The sequence below is a fragment of the Lissotriton helveticus genome, chromosome 9, assembly GCF_964261635.1.
Source record: "Lissotriton helveticus chromosome 9, aLisHel1.1, whole genome shotgun sequence".
Taxonomy (NCBI): Eukaryota; Metazoa; Chordata; class Amphibia; order Caudata; family Salamandridae; genus Lissotriton; species Lissotriton helveticus.
Window position 1 is genome coordinate 499,191,594 of NC_136070.1, and position 19,292 is coordinate 499,210,885.

General features: G+C 43.9%; 1 protein-coding gene across 1 annotated transcript in view; it reads right to left on the bottom strand.

Annotated features, from left to right (window-relative positions):
- Positions 1 to 19,292, bottom strand: part of SLC38A6 (solute carrier family 38 member 6) — a 459,688-nt gene that overhangs the window by 376,986 nt on the left and 63,410 nt on the right. The window contains exons 2-3 of the mRNA XM_078660337.1: positions 15,090 to 15,220; positions 3,439 to 3,512 (exon numbers count right to left, since the gene is read on the bottom strand). Of these exons, the coding sequence (XP_078516463.1) occupies positions 3,439 to 3,512; positions 15,090 to 15,220 (205 nt within the window). The remainder of the gene's footprint in view (positions 1 to 3,438; positions 3,513 to 15,089; positions 15,221 to 19,292) is intronic.

Consider the following 19,292-nt stretch of genomic DNA (forward strand, 5'->3'; position numbering starts at 1 on the left):
GATTTGCGACCCACTGGGAATCACTAAATGAAACTCATGGAGTGTCATACATTAGGAGTAGCGATTACCTAATTGCGATCTCAGGGAATCGCAATTAGATAATCACTATTTCCAATAATAATCATATGGCCCCTGGTTCCCCAGCTCCACATTCGGCAGCTCTGGCTGTAATGTGAAGAGATTTCAAACCCAAATATACTTCCAAACCAAAATGCCCCTCTTTGCAACTGCCTAATGTTGAACGAGGTGCATTATATATTCTGTTTTCACAAACAAATACTGTGACTGCTCTATTTTGATGGTTTTCTATGTCCCTTTGTACAGAGCTCAGGAGTTCAGAGTATCTACTCGTCACTTAAAAGGAGGCATCGAGTGAGTGTGACAGCACCAAGGATTCCTCAGTAGTGATGTCTGTAACCTAACTGATGCAGATACATTTTTATTTTTGCATCTTTTTCCAGTTTGTCCCCTGTATTCTTAAAAATCGATTTTGTCTCCTATAATTTGTGGGAAATTAGGCTTATTCAATTTGCTGAATAATAATGTATTTTTTGATCTTTCCAGCATTTTACGATATCCAAGGTTCCACTTTTGCAGTGAATAATATTAATACGCACCCAAGACTAAATTCTCCATTAGAAGACTATGTAAAGTCCTAGTGAATTGCTGGATAATGTTTTGCTTAACAGTCCAGCGCACAAAGACAGTGGCGTGGGTATGTCCTCTATGGAGAGGAAAAAGATCCTAGATATTCTTGGGGAATTGCACAGAAGGGGTGCAACGTCACTTTAAGGCTCCGCCCAAGCTAGTGTTTGGGCTGTGTGTGAAAGCAACTTTCTCTCTTTAGGAAAATGTTTGGGATTTTGAAACAGGGTGGTGGTCTCATACAAAGTAAGGACTGTAACGAGAAATGGAGAAAACAGTAATAAAGATTACAAGGGAGTTTAAAGCTAATGTGCCTATCCTGTGCATTCAACTAGCAACTGAGAAGGCCATAGTCAAAGAACAAGCACAACTTTACAGTGTGCTAAAGACCCCCAAAATACCAATTGTGTAGAGACTTCAAATCATCCAATTGGAAATGTATCATCAGCATTTTTTTTTAAATGAGAAACAACTTCAGAAGAATGATCAGAGGAAAAAGTGCAACTGAGAAGTCACAAGAAACGATATCAGAGGTGCGTTGAAAGAGGAGGGCTTTTCAACTTGATGGCACTTGACGTCCTTCACTAAAGTGCAATCAATAGCTAAAGAGATGGACACGGAGACTTGTCAGCACTTGCAACATGCAGATGGGAGCTTAATGGATTAACCACCTTCAGTCGGCTTAAAAGGGATCTGGAGATAAAAGAGGTCATTAGAGTGAAGCAATTTAAAAGTTTCTCAAGTCAGAATGAATGTATTTGCTACAAAAAGGCCACGAGAGGTCGAGAAACACCCCAAATTAAACAAAATTCCACTAAGACAAATGCAATATGCCCATATGAATGACGTTATAAGTTTTGGGCTATATAATGCACAAATGACTGTTTAGTGATGCGAGAAAGCCCGAGTATCGAAATGAAGAATTACAAATATTGAATCCATTCTTAGTTTAGATTAGAAGGACGGACTGGTTGAGCACCATGCATCGCATTGAGAGGATGAGAATAGAGCGCTCGATGACAGCTGTGGAACTCGAGAACATTTAAAAGAGACGACAACCCCACATGTTAAAAACCTTTTTTAACCAGAAGGACTTGGAACAAGACATATCAACTTAGCAGTGAACCTTAATCTGCACGACTATATACTGAGATATCTAAAACTATTGTAGTCTGCGAACAAAAAAAAACACAACAGAGGCCAAAAATGCCTCAAAAGATCCACTGTAGTATTTATTCTTTGAATCAGAATTGTTAAGAACCAACGTTATGTATCGTCGGGGGCTGGCTGAGAGAACGCTGAGCTGAATGCTTTCATGTTTGAGTTTGAGTCTAAGTAAATCTTCAACCTGATCTTTGTTACAGTGGGTTGGAGGAGGGAGGGGGGGAGGGGGGCGAGTGCAGGGACAGTTTTGGTGACCAACAATTCGAGAAACACAAGACACAACCACTAATAACCAAAATAGAGGAACAAGTTAAACTTTGGGAACTGAGTTCTCTTACTTCAGATGACAGAATACAGTTGGGAACTGTTACACATATAGTTAATTGCAGCTCCTCTTCAAATAAAGTTACGTACATAACATACATGCATTCTTATGTTCAGCACTAACTTTTACCCCATCACTTCAACTGGCTACTAGGATGGAAAAAGAACCAATGTGTACAACCTAAATCCATCATGCTGTGTACCCTTGTGTTTGCATCCCATCCTGGTCGCCACTGAAGCCACAGGATTTGCTTGCTTCAGTGATGACATGGAGATATGTCTGAGGCATAGCATAGCACAGGAAATTACACTATCTTAAAAGAAATGGAGGCACAGTTTTCTGCCGCCTTAGATTTATGTGAAGTAATGCATTTCCTGCAGGAGTGCTTGAGCCGCTGCGATCACAGAATAGCTAATATACATTTCTTTCTTATGTAGAGCTGCATATCACACTTCTGGTGATTCTAAGCACTTAAATGTCACTATTACTCAGTGTAATTGCACTCAATTTACTGGCCTTAGTGGATTGAAATTTGACTTGGTCTTACTAAACTAAAACTTCTGACATTCAACTCACAGTAGAAGTCAGCAGCGAGCATCGAGTCACCTGGGCATCTTACTCAATATAGGTGAAGTAACCAGACTCACATCAGTCGGGAGGGCACTGACCTAGTGTGGGGGAGAGGATGGAGCGGTAGTAACAAGAGACCTGCCTCTCATTGAGATACTGCATGCTGTTGAATCGGGGGGTGTCTGCCCCATGGGATTTTCGTGCCTACACTAATGATGAAAGCTCTTTACTGGTTTTGGGGTGATGAATTAAAGGAGAGACCAATGAAGGGAGAATATGTTGGCCTTCTGGTTTAAACAGAGCTACGCAAATAAGACCAAGACAAGGAGAACTACTGCCCTCTTAAGTGAAAAACTGACCCCATGAACGCTTTCTTTTCAACTGCAATAAAGAGGGGTCTCCGGGAACAAACTAGTCAGCAGGGACTACTTTCATGCAGTATTGGGGATACCCAGGCTCAATTGTGTTTCTTGATATAGCCCACGTAACCATCTGTGCCCCTGTTAAAAGTCCGACCAACTTGCTATCAAAATCTGCCCAAGAGGTTGTCTACAGCAAAAAATGATATTTACAAAGTGAATACATCTCAGTTTGGTTAAACTTAACAAAAAAAAAGGTAAAATAAAAGTCAAAGATGTTTATTTTAGAACAAAGACATTACGTTTATTTTACAGTAAAGAAACTTGGGCGCTGTTACAGCTGTACAAGTGAGGTACAACAAACACTTGACTTACCGGTCTGAATGCACATGCTAAGGAGGAGGTATATGGAATAAGATGCTAGGCAGGCCACTAGCAGCAGTAGGATACTGAAAAGAAGAAAAAAAACAGGAAGTAAAAAAAGAAGATCTAAAAGAGGTAGTAGTATTATTATACATTCCCCTTTTGTCCTACACGCTGATCACATCGGCATGAGTCAATGCCGTTCTGCCTTTTGTGTACACTGTCAGCTGATCACTTTTCCTAAACTTGTCAACTCATCACTTTGCTGTTCATAGTTAATTCTGAACTTTGTCTACAATAGAAGGGAACAACAGCAGATGTATCCTTCTGAAAGGACAAACCTGTTGGGAGAATCTAAGTAAGAAATACTCACTGTAATACTTTGCAAGCTCAAACAGAAAACAGTAATACTGTCTGACAAACGAACAACATTGAAGGGGCCTTCACCAATTATTCCCAATGCGTGCTATTGTAGAGGTGACTGTATACTACAATGTGAGGCGCTCAGATACCTCTAGAAGCAGCCATGGGATCCCAGGTCATGTGAGACACCTTCAGCCAATCCTTGCTTTTTAACAACGATACTATGCAGGCAGGAATTTTTGAGTGCATACTTAAAATGCCTACAATGCTAAACGAGCATTGGAAATCGAATTATGTTTGACCATGACAGGCCTGCACTGTCTTTTTGTTATTGTTTGTAGTAATATGTTATAAGCACAAAAAAAAGTAAAAAATATTTAAAAAAAAAAGGAAAGGAGTGGCCCAGATGCCCATGCAAGGTAGCACTGGCAACGAAGGGTACTCTTTGAAGTAGCTGTGCATGTGATCAGGAAAAATACTGTCAGTCACAGTGCAAGATGTATAATGGATGAAGAGGGCTGCCCCTTTGCTCATTGCTCTATGTAGTGGTGGTAAGAAACATAATGGGAATGACAGCTGCATAGGACAATGAATGGAGCAGGCTGGCCAAAAGCCCCAGTGTGAGGCAGGAAAACAGCTAAAGCTGTCTCAAAGCCTGACCTAAAAATAAAACTGCAGGTCTCGAAATACAATGGTCTGTCTGCTAAAAAGCTAGGACCGACTAAAGGTATTTCATGGCATGAGAAGACTTGCCAGCTATGACCTTTTTAGGTCTGCTGTTAACCAGGACTTTTTGAACTTATTAAAAGTAAATGAAATAGTTAATTTCAAGGTGAGACAGCATTTTGCCTCACTATTCTTACTCAGCATCCGAAGGAGTCCATCCTTGAGTGACACTTTCTTTAGTTCATGTCAGAGCACCTCCCCTGTAGGTGAAAACCAGCACTGAATAAATGAGTGCCCGTAGAATCTCCCTTCTTTGCTAATGGACTTTCATTTGCCATGCAGAAAGAACGATGGTGCTAGAATTCAAAACCAGCCTGCCATGTTGTTTACTTTAAACACAATACATGCCAAACTTAGTAAAAAATAAATAAACTGAATATATTTTTTTGAAAATGGACACAATTGTTCCTGAAACTTGCTTTTTTTTATATAAATCATTGGATAAATCCTGTGAAACCTCACTAGCATAACTCTCTTTCGAAATCACTTTTAAAATTCCTGCTATTCACACAAGCAGAATGTGCATTTTGCAAAGCAGACATGTTGAAGTTCATTCTTTTGTCTTTATCTAATATAAAACAAGGTGGGGCATGTGTTAAAAAATTATTTTCAAAACATCTTTATTATGCAAATTAGAGAATTAAAGGCTTATTATATTAATTATCGTGAAATACCACAACATTTTAACAACTACTTTTTTGCACACAATGAATAAGAAATATTTTACATTTAATTGTGCTGAACACAGTTCTTAATCATTTCTACCGTGCTCTTTTTTTTTATATCAAGCAATCCAAAGATGGTGCTTTTATTGAGAAGCTCAGATGCTGTATATTTACGGTGTCGTGGGTTTGGCTGTTAGGACTGTTACTGCTGCATTTATTTGTGCCACAAAAGTCCTTTTGGCTTAGAAAGTGTATTAATAATAATCGTCCGAGAGCTTGTTTGGATGCTGCCTCATAAAAATAGAATGTGGCTCGGAGGGATGCTATGCTCGCGTGGTATGCTAGCATACATAGCTCTGCTGGGCTTAGTGCTGGCTTTCGAACCATATGCCCCATTCATCACAACTCATCTCTGCACGTCCCTTTACAAGGGAGCGAGAACCCAAACAAGATCCATACATGCAGTGCCATAGGCTATCCTTGTGAGGTTCTCACAGGGGGTGGTTCCGGTCCTGCACCCTCCATTTAAACATTGGCAACAGTTTCTGCATTTAGAGTCCTTTTCTCTTGCAACTACATCAGTGTCAGTCCATTCACACTGCGGTGTTTGGGACTCTTCCGATTGCTGTTCCGATTGCTGTTTGGCATGAATGCCCCAGAGTGTGGCTTTTCTGCTCCAAAGTATTTGTTCTCTGTCTTCAAATTAACACATAACTGCCCTCTTATCGCCCTGTTTTGCTTTGTGTCTAGCTCATACTTCTTGTGTTTTATGTTTGGAATATTGTAACATACTGTGACTCCTTGTCAAAGTTTCTCTAGTCCCATACACTCTGTCCCAGTGCAGTTTCTTTGCCATTTTCCATTGTTAAAATCTTCCTAGGTCTCCCTCTCCAGTAGATACGTGCAAAGCTGACAATAGACAGAAGAAATTAAAGGAATGAAATATAGATAACTATCAGTCTGGCACACACTGATTTCCATAGAAGCTTAGGGCTTTGTGGGAGGAAGAAGACAAGGGTTCGAGGGAGAAGCCCTAGCCAGAATACTGAAGGATCAACACTGGCACTCGATAAAAAGCAGCTCAAGAGGACAGATTATGGAGCTGGCAGGTAAACTTCTAATCCTATGTACCTGCCCATTTAGCCACTCTCTCTCCGATTGCAACAACACAAATGTTGAGGTCATTTATTGAAACCTCATACCTTTTTTGGCCTTCTTTGGGGATACTACAAGGAAGTGGTCTAAATTGGCTCAAATTTTGTGGTCCCAGGGCAGGTTGGCCTATGCTATTTGCGCTCTGCGACTAACCCTAGCATTCCTGGGGGTGTGCTCTGGAGAGACCCTACTTGTGCAAGCATGGTCAAAGAAGTGGACACTTGTGAGCGTTTGAAAGGTGTCACTGGGATAATGGAACATGAGACAATGGCAGAAAACTCCCAATCTAAGGTTAGCCACTTTTCCATTTATGTTCTTATTTATTTTCTTTCATCCATATTCATTCCAACTCACTCTCCCCACCTATCTTTCACCCTCCCTCTATTGGCTCAAGTTACACCTCACTGACAAAATACTAAAAGGCTATGGATATGCTGTTTGTGCTCTTGTGTGAGGTGACCTAGAACAGCAGGTTGGTCTTGACTGTTCCAACTACAGCAGGACCAAGGTTGATTTGTGTACAACTGATCCCTGGCTAGAGTGGTGCAGTAGGCACATTAAATGGACTGGAACAGGTCCTGAATAATAACCAGTAGCTGAGATTAATTCAAGTATTTCACCCATCTCTTTTTCTTCTTTCTACGCCAGATCCTCTAGGTGCGAAGAATATGCCAAGAAGTGGTCCTGTGCTGTCTGTGCCACAGGACTCGATATGGATTTCATTGATAAAAGCCGGAAACACAGCAGCAACAAGCCTAAAAACTAAGTAGGGGAGAGGGGTTGGCCTAACGGCTAAGGCGCTCGACCTCGGATCTGGGTTCGAGTCTCGGTAACGACGCCAAAAACCCCCTGTGATTCTGGGCAAATCACTTAATCTCCCTGTGCCTAAAATGAAAGTGTGTCCTCATGTAACGTAACTGGTGCTATGTAAAGCGCTCTGATAACTGATTCGGTTCGGTTCTAGTTCGCAATATATAAAACTCTACACAAAAAAAAAAAGAAAAGTATATTAGCAAACTTAGAGACTACCAATGAGACATCAAACATCATTGGCCCTCACTGTAGCAAGACTCTCCAGAAGCAATTCTAAATTAACTCCGGCTAGGAGTCACAGTGACTCTCACCCTGGCAACAAGTCTCAAAGACCCTCAACTCTTGCTGCATGTCTCAGAACCGCTCACTCAGATAGCAAGTCTCAGAGGCTCTCATTTCAGCAGCAAGACTCTCCAGCAGTGAAGCCAATCTAATCAACTCTGTCTCTGGCACGGAGTTTAAGAGCATGCCATCCTGGAAACGAGTCTCAGAAAGACCGATTCCAGTAAATAGTCTCAGACTCTTACATTAGCATGTCTGGGAGACTACTTTTTTCTACTTTTGTTCAATTTCTTGAGCATGGCTAATTACAGACAAAATATGCAGCGTTTCACGATTTCACATATTTTGCTATATGGCGTAATTCTGTGCAGGAAAATCCTGAAAGGATTTCCTTCTCAAATATGTACGGAGGGCAGCTCACCTTGAAGCAGTGATTCTTTCCTGCCTCCAGGCCAATGGAGTCAACACTGTGATTAAGTACACCTTGTGTATTGAGCCTTCCCTTATGAAAGGGGGAAAGGGGTACAGCAGGACTTGCCTAGGAGGTGTTGGCATGGAGCTTGCTTTGAGATGAGATGCATTGAGCAGCAAGACAGTGGACCTTTCAGTGCGACAGGTCTTTTGCTGCAGTTGAAATAGATTCCGCCTGTGGTTATAGTTTGTTGAAACTGCCGGTTTTTAATTTTTTTTAAAGAAATATAAACTTTAAAAAACTCAACTTTTTTAAAGCTTTTAAAATTAATTTACAAAGTTACAAGAGCCATGCGTTCACAAATTCACAGGTAATATATATATATATATATATATATATATATATATATATATATATATATATATATATATATATCCCAACTCTTGCAAAAATCTTCTGTTTTGGATGTATTGGCCGAAACTGAAAAAAACCACAACGCATCTCAAATTTATTTTGAGCGTGTTTTATTTAATTCAGTGCAACATTGCTACCCAACACGTTTCAGAGCTCTCGGCTCCTTGATTACACCGAGAGCTCCGAACCTCGTTGGGTTGCGTTGTTCCACTGATTTAAATAAACACTGTCCAAATACACTTGAGTGCAGTGGATGTAAGCCTGGACTGGTGGGAATACTGCCCAGCGACTGCCCCGAGGACTCGCATAACACAAAAGGGGCCGAAGTGACTTACACATCGCCATTTTGAATAAGCCTCCCTGCGAACTAGAAGCACGTGCACAGCTCCAGATAGATCCCCAATGTCACAGGCGATCTTCCCCAGGAGAAAATTGTGGCCCCACAAAATCCTGCGCCCCTCCATAGTAAGTCTGCAAAGAAGTTTATACTGTGCTGGTGGCAGGGAGAAGCGAGGTCTGAGAATCCGGACATTGGGAGAAAAGGGTGGTGGAAGGGGCATGAGAGCACACACCGAAGGCACTTTCTTATTAGGTATGGGCAACATGCACTAATCAATCCCTTGGCCAAGACCACAGAGTGAAGGAGCAGAGCGCTACAGGTGACCGACCCTGGATGAAACATTCTATCGCAATGCAGCCCCAAGTGATCCCAGGGGTCTGAACTGAGGGACCACCTCAAGTGCCTGGGGGCACTGAGGAGAGTGACAGGCGCATTAAGACCTAGCGAAGGATCAAACGTTTGCGAGACCCCACAGGCGCTCAACCACGAGAAGGAGTACTATGAGGTACCAGTCATTGCCATGCCCAGAGAGCATGCAAAGAAAGATTGATCAGTGAAGGATATGTTGCAGAAGCAATCTGAGGTGAGCTGCCCAGCGAGAGGGCCACCCAGTGATGAGGGCCAGCAAGATGTGGCTGAAGGTGCTGATGGCCCGGCAACCAAAGCATTTATGACAGCGCTGTTTACGTCTGTCAAGGAAGATCTCCAAGAAATTAAAGGCCAACTCTCCACCGATCTGAAGGCGATCAAGTGCGATCTAGAAGGGGTGGGGGAGCGAGTGGCGACCTTAGAGGAGCATGACGCCAGCAGAGACGAGGAGATTGCTGTGATGCAACAGGAGCTTATCATTCTACAGGAAGAGCACATAGACTTGCAGGCTCATGCTGAGGACCTTGAGAACTGCTCCGGGCGAAATAATGTACGTATTAGGGGCGTGCCTTGGCAGGCCGAAGGAGTCTATCTCAGGGCCTATGTCCTCGCTCTTTTCCACAACGTCCTGGGCAGCGATCTTACCAAAGATATTCAGTTGGAACTGGTACATCAGGTGGTCCTTCCAAGTGGGAATAAGGCTCCACCACCAAACATACTTGTATGTGTCCATGATTTCCAGCTGAAAGAGAAGATCATTCGTAGAGCACGCGAGACCCAGCCTATCCAATTTCAAAATCCCAACTTTTTCTAGGACCTAGCGGCATCAACCTTGGTGAAGAGATGAGCATTTCGTGCTATAACCACCCATCTCCGAGAGCAAGGAATCTCACATTCTTGAGGGCACCCTTTTAGAATCATTTTCAAATACCTGGGGCGACTGAGGCAACTTTGCTCCCGAAAGGAGGCACATGAAGTGCTGGGGTTAACGGACTCCTCTGCAGCTGATCATCATGGCGGCTCCCGAGAGCTCTTCGCATACATTTTCACAATGGCACCAGGTCGGAATGCCAAACTCCAAGCTTAAACCAGATCATCCAGAGATTGCTAAAGAAAGGGAGGCGGTGATCACCTTGATGTCCCACTTGCCGGATCGACCGACTTCCCCCTGAAATAACTTTGTAGCATACGCCAAGATGGTTTACACGAGGTGGAGCCGGGGGGACCCACTAAAATCGGCTTGAGGCTCCCGATGGTGGACGCAACCTCATCAGCTGGCGGAGGTTGGGAGCTGAGTCATGAACATCTTCCCCCCCTTACCATGACCCCTATGGGTCTCCCTATGCAGACAAAATTTGGTCGCCTTATGTTTTATATGTTTTGGGATATGGGGTATTAATTGTGTTTTTTGCTGTTGTTTTTTTGTTGTTGTTTTTTTTAGCCGCACCAGTCACTAAAGGTCCTTACACTCACTCATTGATGCTAAAGTTAGCCCAATACGGTCTATTGATGCCTTGGAGGAGGAATGCGCACCATGTAGCTCACCAACCCTGATATCACAGTATAGGTAGGGATTTAAAGGTTGTAAGCCTCAATGTTAGAGGTCTGAACAATCCGGTGAATGGTCTGCAATCCTCTCCCTGTTAGAGAATTCGGGTGGGGTTATCTGCTTATTGCAGGAGACACATCTCCTCTCATGAGAAATAGTGCGCATGCAAACACGCTGTGTTCCACACCAAATATTGTCCACTGACCCAGCTAAGAAGAACGGGTAGCAATTCTGGTTAGAGCAAATTTCCCTGGGAAGTGATGGTCACTCTAGCTGAAATACATGGGTGCTTCCTCACAATTAGAATTCTATGGGAGAACACATATCACAATAGCCTCTATATATACCCCCAAAACACAGCAGAAGTCTTTTGTCCTTAAAGCCTTAACGGAGGTACTATCATCTCAAGACGCTGCTGTCCTGGTGGGAGGCAATCTTAATCTGGTGATGGACACAGCGATGGACCCGTCAGGGCAGAGGTCGATCCAGGTGGGGGCCTTCTCAACTGGGGGCTGGGGTGGCTAGCAGAGAATGGCTTTCAGGATGTCTGGGGTATTCACCACCCGGGGGTAAAAGATTTTAGCAAATTGTACACGCTGCTGGATCATTTTCTATCCTCCAAGTCACTTGTGCCCCATTTAGTAGACTCTTCTATAGAACCTAGATCTCTTTCTGATCATGCTTTAATTTCGGTCAACATCCACGAAAATCACGGCCAACCCCCTCCCCCACCCTAGATGGCACTTGAGGGAGAGCCTTCGGCTGTCTCCACTAGTCTTGACAACGATAAAAACCAGGCTGACAGAATATCTGCAGACAAACAATGCGGGAACTGCTTTCCTGACAACAGTCTGAGAGGCATCAACACTGGTGATGAGAGGGAGATTTATCACAATCTCTGCTGCAGAGAATAAGGTCAGTCAGGAAAAGCGTAACACTTTGGAACGCGAGGTGACCAAGATGGAATCCATACACAAAAGAACAGGGGCCCCAAGAGTATGGAGAGAGTTAAAAAAAAAGAGGCTTCTATTGAAACGCAGAATACACACTTCCCAGGCTATGGCATAAATGGTATGTCAGCAGCGACAAATGTGGCAAGCTATTGTTTCAGAGGCTTAGGGCTAAAACGCTGCCATCGTCGATAACAGTGATGAAAAGACACACAGGAGAAGAGCTCTACACTGATCCGCAAATAGTAGACGCTTTTAGAGCCTTCCATCAAACTCTTTATTCCAGGCAGGATCCCCCATTAGTAGAACCCAGCTCCTACTTTGAGAAATGTTCACTCTTCAGCCTGCTAGAATCTACAGCAGATCAACTCGATCAACCAATACGCTTAGAGGAGGTAATCTCTGCAATTGCCAGCTTAAAAATTCATAAGGCCCCGGGCCCAGACGGCTTTTCTTTCTTATTCTACAGGGCTTTCTGTCAGGAGCTGGCACCCTTGTTGACCAGATTATTCAATCCATTCCTGGAGACAGGATTGGTAACAGATTCCATGTTGGAAGCGGCTATCTCGGTACTCTTGAAACCATTCAAGGACCCCATTGAATGTGGGTCATATAGACCCATCTCCTTATTAAACATTGATGCGAAAATAATCGCCACCATCTTGGCAGCTCGTCTAAATCTATTGATGGTGGGGCTGGTGGACCCGATCAGGCCGGCTTTATTCCTACCAGACGGGGAGGTGGGGTTATTACTAAACACCTTTTTCATCTAAAGGGCAGATCACGTAAGCAAGCACTGTTTCCATCAATAGATGCACTATGGTACTTGGCGAAAAGTACATAAAATGGATCAGCTGCATATACCGTGCTTCTAGGACCTTCGCCCTGGTGAATGGGGGGACTTCTACCGAATTCTCGATACCTTCGTTGACAAGACAGGGATGTCCTCTGCCTCTTCTTGTTCGCTCTATATAATGAAATGAAAAAAGCATTTAAGCACGTAGCTACCCAGGGGCATCCCAGCGCTGACAGCGGCAAAATGATAGACACCACAACCATACTAAGGGAAGCCTTTATGCATAAATGGATCCTTTTGCACAACGCTTGAGGGAAGACCCACAGATAGAGGGAATAAGATTTGGAAAAGACATACATAAGGTCAGCCTATAGGCTGATGATGTAATACTTTAACTTACTAACCCACAGTCCACCCTGCCGGCATCGATTGCCCAACTAAAAAGCTTTGGAGAAACCATGGGCTTCAAAGTCAATCTTGGCAAGTCACAAATACTAAATCTCTCAATCCCGCAAGACCTAGTAGAGACTATTCAGCATCAGTTTCCAGTCCAGTGGACACTACAAGGTATCTGGTATCTTGGTATCCATCTTGCCCCGACTATTCAAAGAAAAGTGGCCCTAATATAATGAGACTCTGCTTGACCAAACAACAAAAACATTAGACAGCTGGGCGAAACACCGGACGGCCTGGTTTGGGAGAATTGCAGCTGTAAAGATGACGATGTTGCCTTGCATTCTTTACATTTTCCAAACAATCGCTATGGTGCCGCCTCGAAAGCGCTTCGCCAACTGCAGTCACTAATTAATAAATTTGAATTGTGGGGGGAGAAACCAAACATATTGCTGGCCCAAATGACGCTCCCCAGGAGGAAGGGTGGTATGGGGCTCCCTATGATTAACTGATATTTTCTGGCATCGAACCTTCAGTACATAGTAGAGTGGAACCGTCCCCTCTCCGGAAAACACTGGAACTTTATGGACCAATCTGTGGCAGGGACAAACATAGGGCGAGAGATCGGGTTTCACCGTAAACACAGGGCATGGGACCTGTATTCCTCACCGGATACATCTTCCACCATGAAGGTGTGGGATGCAGTGGCAGGCAAGAGAGGCTGGACCACTTTTCCATCTCCAATGTCCCAGATAGTGGACAATTCAGATTTCCCCCCAGGGCGTGATTCAGAGGTGTTCCAAAGATGGGGGAGGGAGGTTGCAAGAGGATAGGATCCTTGTTTGATACAAAAGGACTGATTCCATTCGAACAGTTGAGGCAAGACTATGATCTCTCTGAATCAGATGAGTTCCACTATCGCCAATTAAGACACTGGTTTACATCACCTTGCTGCCAAGGGAGGGCGTCGCGGCCACTCACAGCTTTTGAAAAATGGCTGGTATGTAAAAAAGACGATAAGCGCCTAATTTCTGAGTTATACTCAATATTTTCCGCAGGCAACAATGGGCGGAGAACTAAGGGGCAATTGCGATAGGAGGCAGAATTAGAAAGGGCACTCTCCGACAAAGAATGGGCAGACATACGCTATTGGGAGTACCATACAGCGCATAACACAGCGGGAACTGAATAAGTATATAAAGTGATATCATATTGGTACTTTATGCCAGCATGCATACATACATAGCTGGGAAAAAGGCAGATCCGGGTAATGTTGGAGGGGGTGCGGGATGACCGGATCTTTAGTGCATTTATTATGGCATTGCCCTGAACTGCAGCGCTCTTGGAAGGAGGTTTTAGATAATGTAGACAAGGCTTTCGATACTTCCCTACCTAGATTTCCAGCATACACCATTCTGGGGCTGTCAAACCCTCTGACCTTTCCCCTTCGCTCTCTGAGAGGTAGACCGATTGCGCTAGCCTTATTAGCTGCGTGACAAGTGATTATGATCCACTGGGGGACACCAGCTATTCCTGATGTTAGCGCTTGGCTTCAGAAATTATGGCTAATACTGGCTATGGAGTGTATGTCCTAGGTGGCTGATCGTAAAGAAGAGTCATATGCTGAGCTTATGGGCCCCTTTCCTACAATTGCTCTCCAAAGAATTGTGGGAGATAACATGTCCCAGATATCTACAAAAACTACAACTGCTTCCACAAGACGCTCCCCAACACCCATCGTGGCCGAAGCTATGAGGATGCATTTAGGTACACACTCTGCTATCTAGGCGAGGGAGAGTTGGGGGGGGCGGGATGGTTGGTGCAGGTCTTAGTGAGAGGGTGGGAGAGGGGTTCTTTATTTGGAGTTTTGTTCTTCTTATTTCCATTATGTAAGGGTTTATAAAATCAAGAAACGATTCTATTGATGCTGCCAGCCTCAGGGTTGTAGGCAAACAGCTGTTTAATCACATTTGATGTAAGCGCTGCCAGACAGTGGTTGTAGGTATGAAGCTGTGTTCTTTTATTCTGAATCTCCTTAATAAAAAGATTGGTTCTCTAAAAAACTAAGAATGTTGCAGCTCTAAGCTGGAGACAGAAACCAACAATATGCTTTCGAGAAATACCTGAAAATAGATCAGATCAGACAAGCCTTTCAATGTTAACCACAAAGCATGGACAAGGCGACAAAGGACTATGGTATAGAAGTTCTCACCTCGCATCTGACTAGATTCTAACTGCTCCTGACCTTTTAATATATAGTTTGCATAATTATTCAGTGCTCTGAAGTGTATTAAGGGTGGAATAGCACTCTATAATACTTGAAATAAAAAAATGACAACAAAAGAAGCCCGCTTTTAGTACTCTGGTTTTTAACAATATAATGCTGCATAAATTAATCTACTACTCGTACGTCATATCTTTGTTGTGAACACTTACCTGAATCCTATTATTCCTGTGCTCGCCATAGCAAAGGATAGACCTAGAATTCCACTCCCCATGATAGCATTCATCAGATTTAACACAGAGAAACCAAAGGAAGTACCCGAGGATCTGTGTCCTGTTGATCTCTGTGAAAAGAGGAAATAGTATTTAAGATACCTAACATTCCGGCAGTTTTTCAATTAGTATAAAAGTTATCTTCTTATTAATAAGATATATACTTATTTAAATGGATTAAGCTCCGTTTTCCAAACTATGGTCCGCGGACCCCCAGGGGTCCGTGAGACATTCCCAGGGGGTCCGCAGGACTTAAGTGCCTGTCGTCGTAGTGAAAAATGAAACGCCCATGCGTCCTCACAGCACACGAGCTGTGAATGTTGGTGCAGGGGCGGCGCGACCACAACAATACAATCGGAGGCAAGGGCAGCGAATGGGCAGTGGGCAGTCAGGGGGGCGGGGCCTCAGGGGGCACAGCGGCTGGGGAAACGAGTGGAACAGAAGCCAAAAGGGGCACAAAAACAGGGAAAAAACGAGTGGCACAGAAGGCCACAAAAAAACCAGTGGAACGGAGGGCAGAAGGGCACAAAAAAATGAGGAAAAACGAGTGGAACAGAGAGCAGAAAGGCACAAAAACGAGTGGAACAGAGGGCAGAAGGGCACAAAAAACGAGGGGAAAACGAGTGGAACAGAGGGCAGAAAGGCACAAAAAACGAGTGGAACAGAGGGCAGAAGGGCACAAAAACGAGGGAAAAAAGAGTGGAACAGAGGGCAGAAAGGCCCAAAAAACGAGGGCAAAACGAGTGGAACAGAGGGCAGAAAGGCACAAAAAACGAGGGAAAAACGAGTGGAACAGAGGGCAGAAAGGCACAAAAACCGAGTGAAAAACGAGTGGAACAGAGGGCAGAAGGGCACAAAAAACGAGGGGAAAACGAGTGGAACAGAGGGCAGAAAGGCACAAAAAAACGAGTGGAACAGAGGGCAGAAAGGCACAAAAAATGAGGGGAACAGAGGGCAGAAAGGCACACAAAAAGAGGGAAAAACGAGTGGAACAGAAGGCAGAAAGGCACAAAAAAACGAGTGGAACAGAGGGCAGAAAGGCACAAAAAACGAGGGAAACAGAGGGCACAAAAAACTAGGGAAAAACTAGTTGAACAGAGGGCAGAAGGGCACAAAAAACGAGGGGAAAACGAGTGGAACAGAGGGCAGAAAGGCACAAAAAAACGAGTGGAACAGAGGGCAGAAAGGCACAAAAAACGAGGGGAACAGAGGGCAGAAAGGTACAAAAAAGAGGGAAAAACGAGTGGAACAGAAGGCAGAAAGGCACAAAAAACGAGGGAAAAACGAGAAGAACAGGGGGCAGAAAGGCACAAAATATGAGTGGAACAGAGGGCAGAAAGGCACAAAAAACGAGGGAAACAGAGGGCACAAAAAACTAGGGAAAAACTAGTGGAACAGAGGGCAGAAAGGCACAAAAAACGAGGGAAAAGCGAGTGGAACAGAGGGTAGAAAGGCACACAGAATGAAGGAAAAACGAGTGTAACAGAGGGCAGAAAGGCACAAAAAACAAGGGAAAACGAGTGGAACAGAGGGCAGAAAGGCACAAAAAACGAGTGGAACAGAGGGCAGAAAGGCACAAAAAACGAGGGGAAAACGAGTGGAACAGAGGGCAGAAAGGCACAAAAAACAAGTGGAACAGAGGGCAGAAAGGCACAAAAAAGGGGTGGAACAGAGGGCAGAAAGGCACAAAAGCGAGGGAAAAACGAGTGGAACAAAAGGCAAAAGGGGCACAAAACGAGGGGAAAATGAGTGGCACAGAGGGTAGACGGGCACAAAAAAAAGAGGCACAGAGGCAAAATACAGAATCCAGAAATATAGGGGCAGCTAAGAACAGACGGCAGAACGGGCAGAGAGGCACGGGGGCAGCAAGGGGAACAGAAGGGAAAACCGGGCAGAGACACGGGGCAGCGAGGGGTACAGAAGGAAAGACTGGGCAGAGAGAGCACGGGGACAGTGAGGGGAACAGAGGGAAGAAAAGGGGGCACGGACCACGTACCAGCAGCGGGGGAAGACAGACAACAGCAGTCACAGACACAACAATGAAAATTCAGGCAATACAATAAAAGCAATAAAGCGTTGAAAGCCAAATGTGTATAGGTTACCGTTACTTGGCAGGCAGGTAAAAATAGATGCAGCCTGGATCAGCAGTAGGATTTTCGTGCTGCTGTCTGATTGCTCACTTTCCACAAGCCTTTGGTTGAATTATGTGTGCTGTCAAGCTTTCATATTCAGACATATCAAGCTCTTATTCTGTGTAGCCTTTGCAGTTTGTTGTTGGCAAGGGACGGGGCAGTGGGCATCCTAACAGGAGAGGGTCATGTCAGGTGCCACGCGAGGCCTCTCAGTAGTGATTCAGTGGGGGTCCTCAGGAGTCAAAAGTTTGGGAACCACTGGATTAAGGGATATATTTCTAAATACATATTACAAATTTTCAGCGCTGGGTGGTATTAAGTGCAGTAGTACACTACCTATGTAGACCTGGTGCATGCTGCGCTATATCTCTGTTGTGTGAAGGTGGTCGGCATTTTTGGACTACAGAACTCTTAGAACATCTGGTGCTGCAAGGACAAAGACAGCACAACGGATCTGGCTCAGTGCTAATGTTCAAAATACCCAATCTCTGAGGACCACCACACCACCACCTCATTCTCTGCTAAGTCAGAATCCTGACACATACCAAGTTATTTTTCTTAGTTTAAGGCACAATATCTGCCAAAGTTGTATTGCCTAAGCTAGACACTTGCCACATATGTGTAAGTCTCTTCTTGAAATTTTAAATTCGCTTGGAATTAGGAAAGGAGTCATTCTTCTCCCCTCTCTCAGTAAACTTTCTTATTAGGGTAGAAAACAAGTAGGTTTTATATAGGCATGGGTGGTGTTAGTGGAATTCTGCTATGTGAATTCAGTTAAGTGGAACTCTGCTCAGTGAATAAAAAACTTCACCGCGCTACCCGGAGTTCGGGCAGCTTCCTCAACGCAAATAGATTTCTCACCGCAAGTTGTAGCGATCATCCGCGTCCGTCCGCGTTGAGCAATCTCGCCGGGAGGTGGTCTGGAGTAAGATTTTCCTTGCTCGACAACTTAATGTTGGGGAAAAAACTCGGAGTGGAAAAAACTCTCAAAACTCCGTGAGTGGAGTGGAATTTCACACCCAGGCCTAGTTTTATACGTAAAATGCTAAACAAGATTAATTTACAATTCGAATTTGGAAAATCTATCTATTCAGTACTCTCTCAGGCCTGGATAAAGCTCTTCACTATAGCATAATTGCGACTTTAGCACATGGAAATAATGGTAAAAATAAAATAAGATGTAAAGTGGAACACAATGTTCAAAAATACCAATGATCCTTTTTAATTCTATTGAAAAATGCAAAGCAATCAACAAAGGCTTGTGCAAATAAAACAAAACTTTAAAAAGGATGACACCACCGTATTATGTGTCTATTACAAAGATTTGTATCTAGGTATATTGGACATTGATAGTAAATGAAATACTTTGATACATTAAAAGGGTGGCCATAGGGCAAGCAGAGGCTATAGGCTCTCAACCATGGAGGTGAGGTAATTTACCTCTGATGTCCTGGCGTCCTTTCTACTATAGCTTAGCAAACTAGGACAAATACAACCCTTTTCACACCTGATGCTCAGGGTAGTGTGTGAGAGCAGTCACAGGCTTCTAAGGGAGATAGTGTGGGGTGCTTAAGAGGAACAATAAATAGATAATCCAATAAAGTGAATGTGCAGCTCAGTGCTTGTCCTTTTAAAAACACTAAATTATGTAGTTATAAAATGGTTGTCAATACTACATGGTACTAGCTGCTGAAACTATTTAGTTCCTCTGGGTGCTATCTTCACAGATGCTGTGGCTAACCCTGCTCTTTCAACATCTCCACGTAACTATGGCACAGTTGCAGTTTAAATCACCCACAAACCAGTGTATGGTCTCGGTCTTGTTAGTCCCCTCATGGGTGTAATAAGATTTCACAGGTCAGTCATGGCCTTCCCGGTCCCTCGGGACAGACACGGACACACACAGTCCCTTTTTTTCCTATCTTTCTCTCTCTCCCTCCCTCTCTCTCTCTCTGTCTTCTTCCTTCAGGTCATCCAACAAGATAGACAGACTTCAGGTGATGTCACATGA